At 41.2% G+C, this 14,601-nt stretch overlaps 1 protein-coding gene across 2 annotated transcripts in view; it reads right to left on the bottom strand.

Moving 5' to 3' along the window:
* The window catches only part of tnmd (tenomodulin), a 67,880-nt gene that overhangs the window by 5,064 nt on the left and 48,215 nt on the right, over window positions 1-14,601 (bottom strand). For both annotated transcript variants that reach the window (XM_025910814.1, XM_005467384.4), the window contains exons 4-6: window positions 8,593-8,700; window positions 3,010-3,172; window positions 26-120 (exon numbers count right to left, since the gene is read on the bottom strand). In XM_025910814.1, coding sequence (XP_025766599.1) covers window positions 26-120; window positions 3,010-3,172; window positions 8,593-8,700 — 366 coding nt within the window. The remainder of the gene's footprint in view (window positions 1-25; window positions 121-3,009; window positions 3,173-8,592; window positions 8,701-14,601) is intronic.

The following is a 14,601-nucleotide window of genomic DNA, read 5'->3' as shown; positions in this document are numbered from 1 at the left end:
ACGTGGCAGAGAGGGCCCCACTTACATAGTCATTTACGGGAAGGTGGTCCAGGACGTCGCGGGCAAAACGCTGACCTGTGACCTCGGCATCGGGTGTATCCACATTTACAACCTCAGCATCTGAGTGCACAGAGCGAGCAGGAGAGAAGAAAAGCGAGAGAGAGAGATGTTACTGTATATACTTCCAACTGTTTTCTGTTGTTTGAATTAAAATGAGAAAGCTCTTAGATTCAATTTTGGCTTGAACACTGTGTTTTCCCAGTGGCTTGATGTTACTTACTAACATTCAAAAGAAATTAATTCCAGGCTTTTTTCACGCTTCCATCAAACAATGGTGTTATTGCTTTTGTGATACTAACACACAGATGCCAGTTCATAAAGCCTTGGCATCTTTATGAGAAAGAAAAAAAAACAAAACCCCCTCTCCAGATGACCAAAACAAGAGGCTGAATGTAACCGGCTACATTTACTGAGGTATATATGTAGGTGTTTTACTTGCGACTGAAGCATACTTTGTTTCCACTACATTTCCCAGAGAAATATTATTCTTTTTACTACATTTATCTGATTGCTACCTTGTAGACACCTCATATACTGCAAATGCTGCAAATATCTTCATCTTAACATGAAAGCCCGACTCTTGGAATGCTTATTTTTCAAAGCACATGGAAAACTGCCGCTTTAGTAAGATAATTGCAAACTGCTTAATAGAAGAGCTTGTAAGTGTTCTCAGATAAAACTATTCATCTTTCCTTTTTTAAACCAGCAGTGATTGATATAACATTGACATTACCTTGTATGTTAGTATAGAAAACTTTCTATACTAAGATAACTTCTTTTTTACACATCAAGTCTGCAGTTTAATATTACTTTTCACATTGAGTTGTGTTATTAAACACTCCTTTAACATTGCTTTTGGCCTCTACCAGCTAATGAAAGTAAATGCTTGGCTCTATAGCTCCTGAATGTTTCACTATGAGCAGCTGCTGGTTGTTATCTGTACCCGTCTGCTATGTTGTTCAAGGCTGATAGACTGAGTTTTAAGACAATACAGGAGCATGCAGGACTTTGCGGGTCAGACAATAAGCTGAAATTCACTATAAAGCTCTGCAGGGGAGCTGAAAATGTATGCTTGTCATGAAAATTGCTGTCTTTCACATTATTTTGAAGTTACTGTTTTATATAGGTAGATTTTTTTTTAAATATATATCATATTTATATATATATGTTACATGTGAGCTTAACAGTGCATTCATTTACACTTAAATAATCTGCAATGTAAACTAATCTCTAGGGCCTAAAATAAACCTGTCACGGAAGCTTGAAAAACATGCAGCTTTGAAAGTCCAAGTGCTCAAGCAGAAATAAACATGTTTACAGCCAAGCACAAAAAACATTTTAGGCCTTTGAAGTTAATTTTCTCCATATGTTTGAACTGTAGAGGGTAAAGTTGCACATAAATGACATTATTAGGGTCACTGGCCAGCTGATGCTAACACAGATTGCTACAGTTGCTAGCTGTCTGCTAGCCGTCACCTTCGCTAACTTAAGTCACTGAACAGAACCTTTCCCTGGCAACCACTGGTCACTAGGAAAAAACGTATATTCCCTGAGTTGTTGGCAAAAACATTGTGATTTCTTTGGTAAATAGACTGGTACTTACATATCACTTTTCTACTTTATTTGAACACTCAAAGTGCTTTCTACTACAAGCCTCATTCACCTATTCAACTTTTTCCTCTGCCTAAGTGCTTTTTATCTAACATTCACACAATCACTACAATGAATGGATCAGGGACAGTACAGTTCAGTATCTTACTTTGACATGCAGACAAGGGATTAAACCACTGATCTTAGTAGATAACCCACTCTACCTGCTGAGCCACAGCTGCACTGGCAGATTGCAGCAGTCACCCATAGTTTGCATGGAAGAAACTGGCTTGTCTGCAAACTCTTGCCAACTACTCTCCAAGCAGTTGGGAAACTGTAAAGTGTGACACAAACCAGAACTAGGGACCGTCAGCAGTCAGTAAAACTTTGACTTTTTAAAATGCGCTTGCTGCAGCACAGAGGCAGAGCTTTTACTCTGAATACAAACACTCCTGCAAGATTATCAGCTAACAAGTGTTTGCAGAAAAATCAGCGTCTTCCAGGAAAACTACATCACCGCAGCAACCTGCTAGACCAAGGCAATGATAAGGATGTTTTTGGTCTAGTCAGTGCAGGCAACCTCCAGAAACCACTCACCAACCAATTTGAGAAGGCATGTTTTTCCCATCACCATCAATGGTTGTGTCATGTCCAATAGGATAGACACACTCAAGAAAGGTGTGTATGACATTACGTGAAAAGTTTCTGACGATGATGTATGTGGTGTTGATTTCTTTTGGAGCATTGTTAAAACTGTGCTCTGTTGTGCTGTTAATTAAAACAACAGACTGTCAGATAAGCCTGTGCAAAGCATGTCTTGTTTTTAGTGAATGAAATGCTAGTGTTAACTTTTATGTTAGCACTAATTAACAGGCTTCTGTAGCCATGTAGTGCACTTATATAGTGTATAAAGACAGCTTCCTGACCTAGCAGTCCATCATTTCATCCAAAAGGCCCAAATATTGCAAAATGCCAAACTCGAGGCCTCAAAAAATTATCAGTTAGTGCCATCACAGTGGCCAAATCCAACATTTATATGTATGTGTAAAGTATGATATCATATCGTATAAAGTAGCCCTTCTGTGACTGTAAGACTTCAAGTGCATACATTTAATTATTTGTGTTTTTACACTGTGTTTGCACTGATAATTTTGTAGAAACAGAGTATCAGAATATTCTTTTCGCCACCGATCATCAGCCTCTCTACTTTCCTAACACGCACAGAGTAGCCTGGGCCGCCTGCTCATATGGTTAGGAACTCATGCTGTCTCCATGGACCTGCTTATGGCCTGTGGAGATGCCCTCCAGCGAGAGTGTTAATAGTCTGCATTTAGAGGCAGAGATGCCCCCTGCTCTCACCGCTCAGGGGGGAAGGATGGATCCAGTGGATGGGCAGCTGCTGGCAAATCTCCCAGATCTTGGAGTCAAGGAGGAAGTCTGGGTTAACGATGGGCTCCTCAGCAGGAACCCACACTTGGGAGTCGTCCACCTTCATATCCATGGCCCCAGTCTCATCCACCTGCTAGAAAACAACACGTACAGTACACACACTCCCACATATGTTATGTATACACAAGCTAGAGCATGTCGGACCCTGCAAAAATGTCTGTGCCCCACCCGATGTATAGTCATGCATTTGCACTCTGTTCCCCTGAGCCATGCAGCAGCTCCAGCCTTGTCATTTTATCTATCACCTTTGTGTCTGCTGAGAGGACAGCAACTTCCCGACTCCTGACTCCCACTGCCCCGACTCCCTCCTCCTGCTCTCTGTCACCCTCTTCTCAAGCCTCCGGCATGCTCTTTCTATTATACATCATTGAAATTCACAGACAGTGATGATTTGACTTTTAAATGACTTTAGAAGTGGTCTTCATTACTCCGAGTGTGGCTGCAATATCGTTTAATGTGACAGACACAATAAAGCCTTGCATCCCCCCCCACATCACCACCTCTCCAACCCCCCATCTACGCTCCCTTACTCCCTCCCCCTCCGCCACAATGCTTCGCTTGGCACCAAGCACTATCACTGGGCTTAATTTGTTGATACTGTAGTTCATGAGCTGTAAAGTAAACTATTATTGCTTAATGATAGGGACTACATGTCAGTGTTGTCTAATAGAGACATATGAAGGGGATTTGGTAATGCTCTCCCTTAACAGTGAGGATATTTATTTTCTTCATGTATATGTAAATACACACACAAACAAACCCTTCTTCCCATTCCCTTGTTAATTAGCAGCCCAGAACAGAAAAACAGTTCACTTGACAAATGTTTTTACAAGGTGATTTTCTTCCAGTCTAAAGCTTAATTGCACATTAGTTAAGCTTGATGTAGAATCCTGGGGCTATAGTGGGAGCAAGAATCATTTATATTGGGTCGTGCCCCCTCCCTCATGTTTGCCCCTGTCACTCTCGCATGAATTAGAATTTTGCTTTTCATGCTGCTTCTTGTTTGTCTTCGAACGACACAGCTGTGACCTGCGGAGACGAAGAAGAGGAGGAAGAAGAAGAGACGGCTTAAGCGCATTCTGTCACATCAAAGAATGTGTTTGGGTGCGGGAGGTGCTCAGCCAAGCTTTTGACACACTTTCCCTCACTTTTAAGCGCCGGCCAGCAGACTAATGATGACTCGGAAGACTGGTGTAGCGGGGTGGTGGTGTTACAGCAGAGAGGTTGCTCTGCCGCAGAGCTGGTGTGCTCACCGTTCCTGTGGCTGCAGAAATTAAAATCAAACTCGAGCAACACAAACAGCACTCTCTAATTGGACCTCTTAACCACTGAAGCCAAGTCAGACTTCTCTGGAAAGTAAATGGAGGTCACGACACGGGGCCCACAACATGACTTTGACTTCACAGTTGAGAAACGACTCCAATAACTTGTAGGAGAGAGCGCCTTGGGGGAGGTAGTAAAGGTCAGCATTTTAGCATGGGGCAGGGATTTCTAAATGCCAGTTGACAAGCACAAAGACAACATGATTACAGTCCACCAGTTTATACACACTTTTGAAAGGCTTTTCCATTTTGCTATTGACAAATGATATATTATTAGGACACAAGCAACTTTTTTATCAAGTATTGGACCTTGGGAATGATGGTAATTTGTTTTGTTCAGCCCTCTCCTGGTGTATGTATGCTTTTCGCCTACAGTGCACAACTTAATTATACACCAGTTGTGCTGTAGTTAATGAATTTACCCTCTCCTGCCACTGTGTCCCAAGGGGGGGAAACACTGTTGACATGACACATTGTTTAAAGTGTGTGCTATGTTTGCCAGAGATCAACAAAGATTTTCTCGCCATACCCAATGGCTTTCACACGCTGCACCTAACACTGGCAGTTTTCTTTTTTAATCTAACATACCTGGTGGGGAATTTCAGTTGACAGGCATATTCGGGCAGCTTACCATGTTTGTGCTGGTGCCTGCTTAAGGGCACTAAAGGTGCCGATCACACCAACATTTAAAAATGCTAATTCTGCAGCAATAATAAATATGACTCTCCAGGTGGATTTGCTTTGGCAGATGTGGCAAAGTAAACAAGTGGAAAAAAATTCAGCTTTGTTCACCTTTGGGGAATTTTGCCATGCAACTTTGCGCCACTGACAAACAAAACGGTCCTGATAGCGGGAAAACCCTGAGAGTCCAAAATGGCCTCTATGGGAGGTTTTTGCAATATGAAATATTTCTCTGCTGGGGAAAAAAGTGTGCCCAAAGAGGAAAGTCATGACACAGTAGTAGATTTTACGATACAGCTTTTGACTAAGGAAGCTACTGTGTCAGCGAGTTCCCGGCTGGGTAGCATGTTAGTGGTTCATTTACCAGCTATAACTACAGTAGCCATGTGAGTTGTCACAGCATCACCGAGTCCCATATTTTGCAAAGACGTAAGGATGAATTCTGCTTTCCCATTTTCTGGCTTGACACGACCTTATTACTGAATACAGCAAATGCAGGAACGTTTTGTTGCAGTGCCACAAAACCACCCTGCCATTCACTGAGCTCACGCAGACAAAAATGACACAAAACAGTCCGCACTGTGCGCTCGCAGGACTTTGGCGTATTCGCAGTCTCTGCAGTGGGGTTGTTTCCTCATCACACTGCTTTTCTGTTTGTAGTTGTCGTCTGAGTGGGAGGTTTTTGGTTGCTGGGCGAGCTTTGGTCATCCATATTAAGTGGCTGTTTAATGGAGCAAACGGCATCCATTCACAATTTTAAGGGGAGTGAGGGAGGCTGATGGCGATTCCTATGTCAGACTGGGGGAACTGGAATGAAGCTCAGGGATTACTCCCTCAGACATTTCATAGAGAAGGCAAATTGAAAAGGGAAGGAAAAAATCCTGGCAAACAATTCATGTTTGTCACCTGGTTCTCCCTCGCAGGGGCTGCATTTTCTTATCAGCCGCTTGCAGTTTTACCGCAGTTTTTTCCATTGTTTTTCACCTCAGCTCTAAAGCCTGCCACGGCTGCTCTGAGCCCTTTTTCCTAAAAGCCTGTGGTGGGGTTAAGCTAGGAACCATTAGCAGCTGGCTTTCACCCCTGTGAGCTTCATGTGTTTCACCACCTGAGGAGGAACTTGTGCTGATCTTTTCCAGGGTCACACGTGGGTGGATTCTCACAGAGGATGGAGCAGGGGCTGCTGTCTAATGTGAGGATAGACTATGGTGGGGTCAGGCCAAGGTCACTGTTTATTACCTCAATATGGCCCCCTGGTATTTACTGTATTTTTGTTGTGTAATCTAGTTTTTTGTGATAAAATCATCACCTGCAGAAATATTAGCCACAGTGTAAAGTGGTTTAAGCACAGAGGGGAAAGAGCATAAAGTAAAATAGGGAAATGATGAGAGAATAATGTATGGCATTTATGTGGTATTGATTGATGAATATATTAGTATGTGAATTGAGTAATTATGTGGCTTCTTGCAGAGAGTTAGATAAGCTCAGTCCCGGCGTCGTGTCTGTCAGCTGATGACGTGCCGGTATGCGCAGCTACAGATTCATTTCAGTGAGCTGGAAAAGATCAGTGTGCAATATCAGATCACGAATGTCTATGCCATCTTATCATGTTAGTTTAGTCACACACACATTACAAATTTGCAAGCTAAAAACATGTTTTCCGTGACCTTGTGGAGTCTTCTAGTTATTGCTTTGAGGTAACCAGGCGAGCAGCACAAGCACAAGGAGAAAATGTTCTGCCAGGTAAAACGTGCCATGTTTGCAATCTGCTCTACATTTCTGAATGTGCAGGCATTTGCATGCTTGTACAGAGACAGGCTGTCCGTTTCCTCCTGTTTCCAGTTGTTATGCTAAGGTAAGCTAACGAGCGGCTGGCTGTGGCATCAATTTAAATGCGCAGACATGAGATTGGAATCAGTCTCCTCTTCCTGCTCTCAGCACAATAATCTTCCTTCAAACACCAGAATCTTTAGAGATTATGAAGTCCACGGTTGAAGAGAATTATATTTACATGCCACTTTGCAACACTAAATATGTTTTCAGCTTGTTTGTGGTTTTTACCAGCATCTAAGAAAAACTGTTTAATTTGCTGTCCTACATTTTTTTTTCTTTGAGACAAAAGCTATAGGGAGGAACTAAACCTTTATTCCTACAGGGGTTTTTCGGGGAGTAAACATGGCATCATGTTGGATTTTGCGATACTAACGTCCACCTTAACCATCTGCAGTGCAGCGATATGCTGTGTTTACTTTTATAAATGTTTCCTTTTCATATAATCAAAGCGAGAATAATGCATTCTCAAAACATGCAATATGAAATTAGTTAGCTGTGGTTGTAGTTTAGAAAAATACTTTGTAGGGGGCAGGGCTGTATGTTTGCTGCCTGGTTAACACTACTTAGAAAGTTGAGTCAAAGCTCTTTTCTTCTTGTGTGTCATCTCTTAAGGCAAGATTGGAACAGATTACAATTAGAACTTCATGCAAGCCGCAGCTTAAAAACACTTTGCGAATCATTACTTTATTGAAAGGCTTCCTTAACTACTGGTATGTGCCCTATCACTTTGCTGGCCTTAGATGATTTACTTTGGAGCTGTGAATTAAACCAATTAGGCTTCACAGTGCACAAAAGAAGCTAGAGATGGCACGGACATATGGTGCTGCCTGGGCAATTAGTATCTGTAAACGTAGATCAGACATTATAAAGATGAGAAGAATTTAAAACAAAACAGTGTTTGGTTTTTTTTGAGTGTAACAGCTTGTGTTCTTAAAGTTAAAACCAATAGCGGTCTGACAATTGCCTTATTCTGTTTTTAAAACAAGGCAGTGAGTGGGGTGCGTCAGATATTTGCCAGCTACTTCTTCTCGGCTACAATGTGAAATGTAAATGAGAGTGTGCTAGCAGTAGAGACATTCGAGAGGAGGATTTTCTCTTTGAACATGCAGCCCACTCTGTGAATTGCACTGTGACACTGAAAAAAATGGGAATTTTGATTGACTGAATTTCCTCCATTCCTTTTTCTGAAGTTCACACACAACTGTAGGAATCCAGAAAATGAAAATAAATCACTCTAAACCTGGAGAGGGAGCCTCGTGAATTCTGCAAAGAAAACAGCTTTAAAAAAATATAATTTTAATGGTTTACCTCTCCCTCAGACCTCTCTTCCACCCTTCCCCCTTTAGGCTATTTGGGTAAAGCCTTTGGAGGAGATGATTAAAAATTAATATTTGGCTCAGGATTGACAGCAAACACCATTTGATGTGAGCCACAAAGAGACTATGGGTTTTCGGGTAGCTTTCAGGCGGTTTTACAGGCACCACAAACCCTAGTTTATTCTTCAGTGAGAGGGTTGGGGGAGATAGGACAAGATGGACAGGCCGAGGATTTGTGTGGCGCTCGCGGTGCTCAACTTTGGTTATCTCCCTGCAGTATGCATGACAGCCTCTGCGGGACCACAGAGAGTCCGAGCTACATGCAACAGAGAGAGGAGGCATACCAGCAACTCCGTGTCTTCAGTCTCCACCTCTGCCACTGCGGGTAGTTTCTTAGTTTGGGCCCTGATGTAGCACCTCTGATGTTCAGCAAACCGGATCCCAGTGATTCCCTTTGAAAAAGAAAAAGAAATGAAGGGATACTCAGAAATTCAGATATATGTATCATTCAGTAGCCCTCTGTGATGTGGATATCTCATATGAACTGAGGCAATCATTTTAAAATGCTCAGCTTTTTGCTGATAATCAAAGCTGTTAAAAAGTTAAAACCTAATGAGTAAGAAGAGGTGTGTTTTGATCTTCTTCTCCTTCTTCATGGTTTTTTTTTAACTTTTATATCATGGCGTAAAATTGATGTGTGCTTGGCTCTTGCAACACAGCTTTTGCTTTCAAGCTGAATGAAATAAAAAGGTAGCGGGTGTTCCACTGTGGCTCGGTAATGCTTTATAGCAGGATATATCGCACAGGAGAGCCAAGTGACATTGTTGAGAATGAAGTGTTTTCTACAGAGACTGCCCCCATTGAATTAGCCAGTCATAGGTCCCTGTCACTCTCTTAATCTGCGCAGTCAAGTGTGGAGTCACTCTCTTCAGCTCCACTGATGATCCTCCACCATGTGGACTGTGGCTCTTTTCAGTCTGACACACAGAGCCTCAATAGGCGAGAAAGATCTGTTAATTCCCTCTCGCCGCTATTGTATGTTAATCTAAGATATTCAGCCGGAATAAGTTTGAAAGACTTTCAGTAGATCAGATTGTATCCAATTTATTTTCTGCAGAGAGCTGCTCGTTCAGCACACAGTATTAGAACAGACGGCGGGATCTACATCTGCCACAGCTGCTTTAAACTCGCATCAAGTAAAAATTGTATGAGCCGTACCATGAAAATGGACTTGATTCAATCTAAATTTAATTACACTTACACGGTGATTGCTATGACATCTCCTTTGAATTGGTTAACTTGACCATGTGGGTGCTATTTCTATATTTTCAGCGGTGCTGTCACTTCGAGAGCCAGATACCAGCTGCACGAGACACGATACAAAGTGATGGCTGTCATAATCTACTGCATGTAATTTCATCTGTGTGGAAAAAGGATGGGGCAATAATAGTCTCAAGCACAAAAGCATTATGTTTATGCCGGGCTTTATTGTGATGAGTCTCTGTTTAATTTGGATCTACTGTGTTGGGGAGCTGCGGCGCTAGAAAAGAGGGCGATGTTGTGATGAGATACACTGATTACTGGGCTTGGTCAACCAGAAAATGAAGAAAGACACATTAACATAGGGCTGAGAAATGGGAAAGCAATGTCATTTTAACAGACAACATTGAAATATCCACTTGGTGTATCCACGTGCAAGATGCTCATCTAAGTCTTATCAAGAGAATAGAGAACATGTAACAGCATGCATCATTCAGCTCATTCAAATGTCAGCTGGCATTAGTCTGGGCGATGCCTTCACATTACCTGCAAAAATGTCTGTAATTATGTGACATTTCTTACCCATGAACTATGCAACTCTCCTTTTACAAGATGGAACATGAAAATGTTAAACGGCATGACAATTATATCCCGTTTAAAATATTAAATACAGCCTGCGCAATACATTACATGCGGCAGCATGGCACTATCCACTGGTAACCTTAAGGTGGACCTGTATGAGTCTAAAACAAAACAACTTCTAAATTTTAAAGATTTTTTCACGTTTTGTTGTTACTGATAGTCCGCCTCACAATATCCGGACATCACAGTCAATCACAGAAATCCAAGCAGGATGCTATGTTACCGTAGGCTATCCTCAACTTCATCAAAAGTTTTCCTGCAGTCATGAATTTCAAAAGTGCTCCAAAGAAATTTTCGATGGATGAGTGCTGGAGGCGAGGTTTGATGCTTCCGTTTTATTTGCTGTGAGAAGAGGAGGCAGTAGACCGTATAGCAAAAAAAAAAAAAGAGAAAAAAAAGAAAGGTTTTTTCTTCTAAATTCCCCTCTGACCAACACATCCTCGTGGTTAAAGGCTATCTGCAAAGACAACTGGCTAACATGAAACAAAAGAAGTAAAAACTTACAAAACGGCATCTTATAAACAGAAAGGTTGGACGTGATTATGTTGCTCTGCCTTTTATTGTGTAAAGTACTCCTAAATTATTTAAATTACCTGTCAAAATGTTGACTATGGTATGTGCCTGAAGTTTAGCCACAGAAGCTTTACAAGACTGTTGAGGCTGACTTGCTGTGTGCAGGCTGCCAAAAGATAGACGTTAGAAGACATTCAAGGACAGCAGCAGTGAGGACACGAGACTTTGAGCCAAATGGCTCGTCTAAAGCTGCCTTTTCAAGTCGAACCTGAAAAAGAGAACTAATTTTTAACAAGGGGCGTGATGTTGTCAGTTTTTTTTTTTTTTAAGGATTATATTATAGAAATATTACTTTTACTATCAAGTTTAGATTTTTGCATGACAACACACAGACCATTTAGCATAAATATATATCTGAAACTTTTTTGGACAAATTTCTTGAAAATTGGTTACAATTTCAACAAGTTATGATTTTTAATAAAAAAACTGAAAAAAGGTGGCGATGTGTCCACATATCTGTCTTTCTGCATTGTTTTTGTTGCTTTTGCCCATTTGACTCATTTTGTGATTCAGCCTTCAATAGTATAATAACACATGTTGTGCAGATATTTGTCCATATAAGAGCACCTCTATCAAACTGGTCCAAATTTGCAATGAAACAGTCATGTTGTTGTTGCCATAGCCAGCACAAATTCAAGTGAAGTCAAGGACATCCACATCAGACTTGATGGAGGGCACTGATTTCTGGCATTACTGTTAGATATTAATATATCAGTCATTTGGACAGTGTCACCCAGATTAGGTTTTGACTGGGACGTTGATGGTTAACTGGAGAGGAATTAAAGAAAAAATAAACTCAATCCACTGAGAGAAAGTGTCTGTTAAAAACACAACTTTAACATAAATATTACAGAATGGCTGCACTCACCAGCTGCTGCTTCCAGCATCTGTGGTGATTTATGGATGCTGGCAACCTTGAACTAGGGTAGTACTATTTGAAAATAAGAAGCTAAAACATATGACTGACAACTTCTGCAGTCTGAACTTGAGCCAAGTCAGATGTGGAAATACCTGCGCTGCGAAGCTGGCGGGAGTTATAGCTTAGGGTGTGCATTGCCTGATGAAGAAGGTCAGGTGGTAAATGAGGAAAAACGCTGCTCACCCTTGTTTCAGACGGCTCTGCTTATGGTTTCCTCTCACAGTCTAGGGATATATTGTGCTTTCTTAAAGTTTTCCGACGCTTGGAAGTTTTACAGATTATTTTGTTGGCTCAGAATCATCTCAGAGTGAATTCAGTTCCCCACAGTATCCCACAAGAATAAAAATAAAGAACACAATATCCCATTTGCTTAAGCATTTAGATCTTTTGTAATGCCACTGTTGAGCTCCACAATTGACTTTTATCATTGCTGCTTCAACAGTTTGATTGAGTCCACTGTAATTACCGGAACTAATCGTGAACTAAATCGACGTAATTAGAAAATTCGCACACCTGCCCGTGCTGCTATCAAACACAGTGGTCGCAGGATTGTGCTGTGGGGACTGCAACTGGGAGGAGAACATAAGTCAGGCAAAAGGAAAAGGTTAATGTAGAAAATATGGGTCAATTTTAAGTGAAGGCCTTTTCCAGAGTCCTCAGGGTCTCAAACTTGGGCGAAGATTTATGTTTTATCTAGACAACAACCTGAAACAGACTTCAAGAAAAGTCTGAAAGTCCGGAAGTAGCTTAACCAGAGCTGAGGCTGGAACCGCATAGAACTGAGCATTTATGAAGAAACGTGAAAAATGGCTGTGCACCAACTCTTTCCATCCAACTTGGTTGAACTTTAAAGATTCTGCCTGCAAGAATAAGAGTGACTTTTAACAGAAAGGTGTGCCAGACTTCTAGGATTATTTCCAAGGAGACTCAAGGCTGCCATTGCTGCCAAAGGTGCTTTAACAAAAAAGGATTGTAGAGGTCTCCGCAGCGCTGAACTGCTGAACTGCTGAACTGCTGAACTGCTGAACTGCTTGACCCCCACATTGCTGCTGATATTTTCTGATGTATTTACAAAACCAAAACCTTTTTATTCTTGTAAATCTACACCTAACACACCTGAATAGCAAACTACAAAAGGATCAATCTGAAACAACACACACACACACACACACACATATATATATATATATATGTTTCCATGAAATAAATGAAAGATTAGTTGAAATCGAATTTCTTGTTAAGTGTCAGGAAACAATAAGTGTGGTTCTTTGTTCTTTACAGGCAAGGCCACATTACCTTTGCATTGTTTGAAGCCTTTGTGGGTGCTCAAGCAAACCTTTTTTTTTGTTTTTTTGGGAAAACTTGGGCAGCCTCACTTTTGCATCATTATGTCGAAAGTTTAGAGAAATCTTAAGGAAGTCTGTTGTTGAGTTTAAGGAAAGCAATCATGCATCATGCAACCGGAGAGATAACAGAACACACCAACAGAAAGTAAACTTAACTTTAACACAATGGCTACTTAACATGCTCCAATCTTGACTCTGTTCTCACTTTATTATACCTTTGCTTTGTTGTGCAGATAAAATTGAAACACCAATTTGAAACCTCGTGCAGAAACAAATTTCTGTTTGCCTAAATGTTCTTTGGTTCAGTTGTTCACTTCGTTTTAACGTGAAAACGACCCTGGTAATTCCCTCTCAGGATGTCTCTTTCTCCATTTTTCCTTCCTCTCCTGTTAAAATGAGTCTAATGGTTCACAGTCCTGGTGGTATAATCCCCTCGTTTTCCATTCATCACACAGCCCTCGGGCTTGATGGAGATTGTTTTAAAGGTGGCTTTGGTCTGTGTAATAACATGTGACATTCCCCTTTTTTGTATTAAACAAAATCAATTCTAACATCAGTGCAAAAGCTTCCACTTAGTATAACCAATTGTAAATTTTCTCTGAGATTTTTGTCACAATGAGGTTTGAATTACTCTGCTCACTCGCTTGTTACTTAGTCTTCCATGGTGGAGCACTGAATCAAACAAATCTCCTCGGGGGATGTGCTTCACTAACAGGAAGTGGAACAAGCAACAGGCACGCATGTTTATGTATGTGGGCCACAAACACGCACACACATACACCCACACGCAAACAGAGTGGGCTCAGCGAGGGAGAGAGAAGGAAATAGAGAGACTGATTGCAGGGGTTAAAGTTTTCCGGTGCTGTGCTGGTTTCTGTCATATAGCCATTTTAGATTCACAAAGCCCATTGTAACAAAAACAATAACGATTCCGCGTAGGTTTTTGTTTTGGATGAGGTGTATCCTGTAACATTCAGCCTGGCAACTCAACATTTCACAGTAAATAATGGTGTGAGAGTAAGAGCATTCATTACCCAGCCAAGCAGCACACTCCCTACTCCGAGGTGCAGCATGTGTAACCTCCTGCACAGTCGAGCAGGATTTAGGAATGAAAGGTAAGTTAATGAGTTCGGCTGGAGACAAAATTGCATTTGAAAAAGGTGCGAGAAACAAATAGAGACGGGCTTCTTAATAGTGTTTGTCTCTGTACTGTGAAAAAGTTGGTGTATAGAATTAGTGGGAAGAAAGCGATTTTTTTATGGGGGACTGAATTCTTCACTCTGGGTTGCTGCGTGTGTGCACTTAGTCACATAACAAATCTCCTTGTGCGCTGCTGCTTTAGTATCAATTACTGATACCATAAGTGCTGTATTTTTGAAATTGTGTTTTTGATCCTTGCGTGAACACCTCAGTGAGAATAATTTCCATCACTCTGTCTGTGTGATGTTTCAAAGGTTTGTAGCATCTTTTTTTCCATCCAGAGTGACAAAGGATGAGATAAGAAAAATAGGATTTCAAGAAAGGATAAATGTTGTCAATTGTCTCTTAAAAAAGGGCAGGATGTGAACATCATACAACATCCTCTGCTGAAGAGGAGACACGGGTATAGCTTC

The sequence above is a fragment of the Oreochromis niloticus genome, linkage group LG2 (assembly GCF_001858045.2).
Source record: "Oreochromis niloticus isolate F11D_XX linkage group LG2, O_niloticus_UMD_NMBU, whole genome shotgun sequence".
NCBI lineage: Eukaryota > Metazoa > Chordata > Actinopteri > Cichliformes > Cichlidae > Oreochromis > Oreochromis niloticus.
This window is presented reverse-complemented; position numbering and strand designations above follow the sequence as displayed.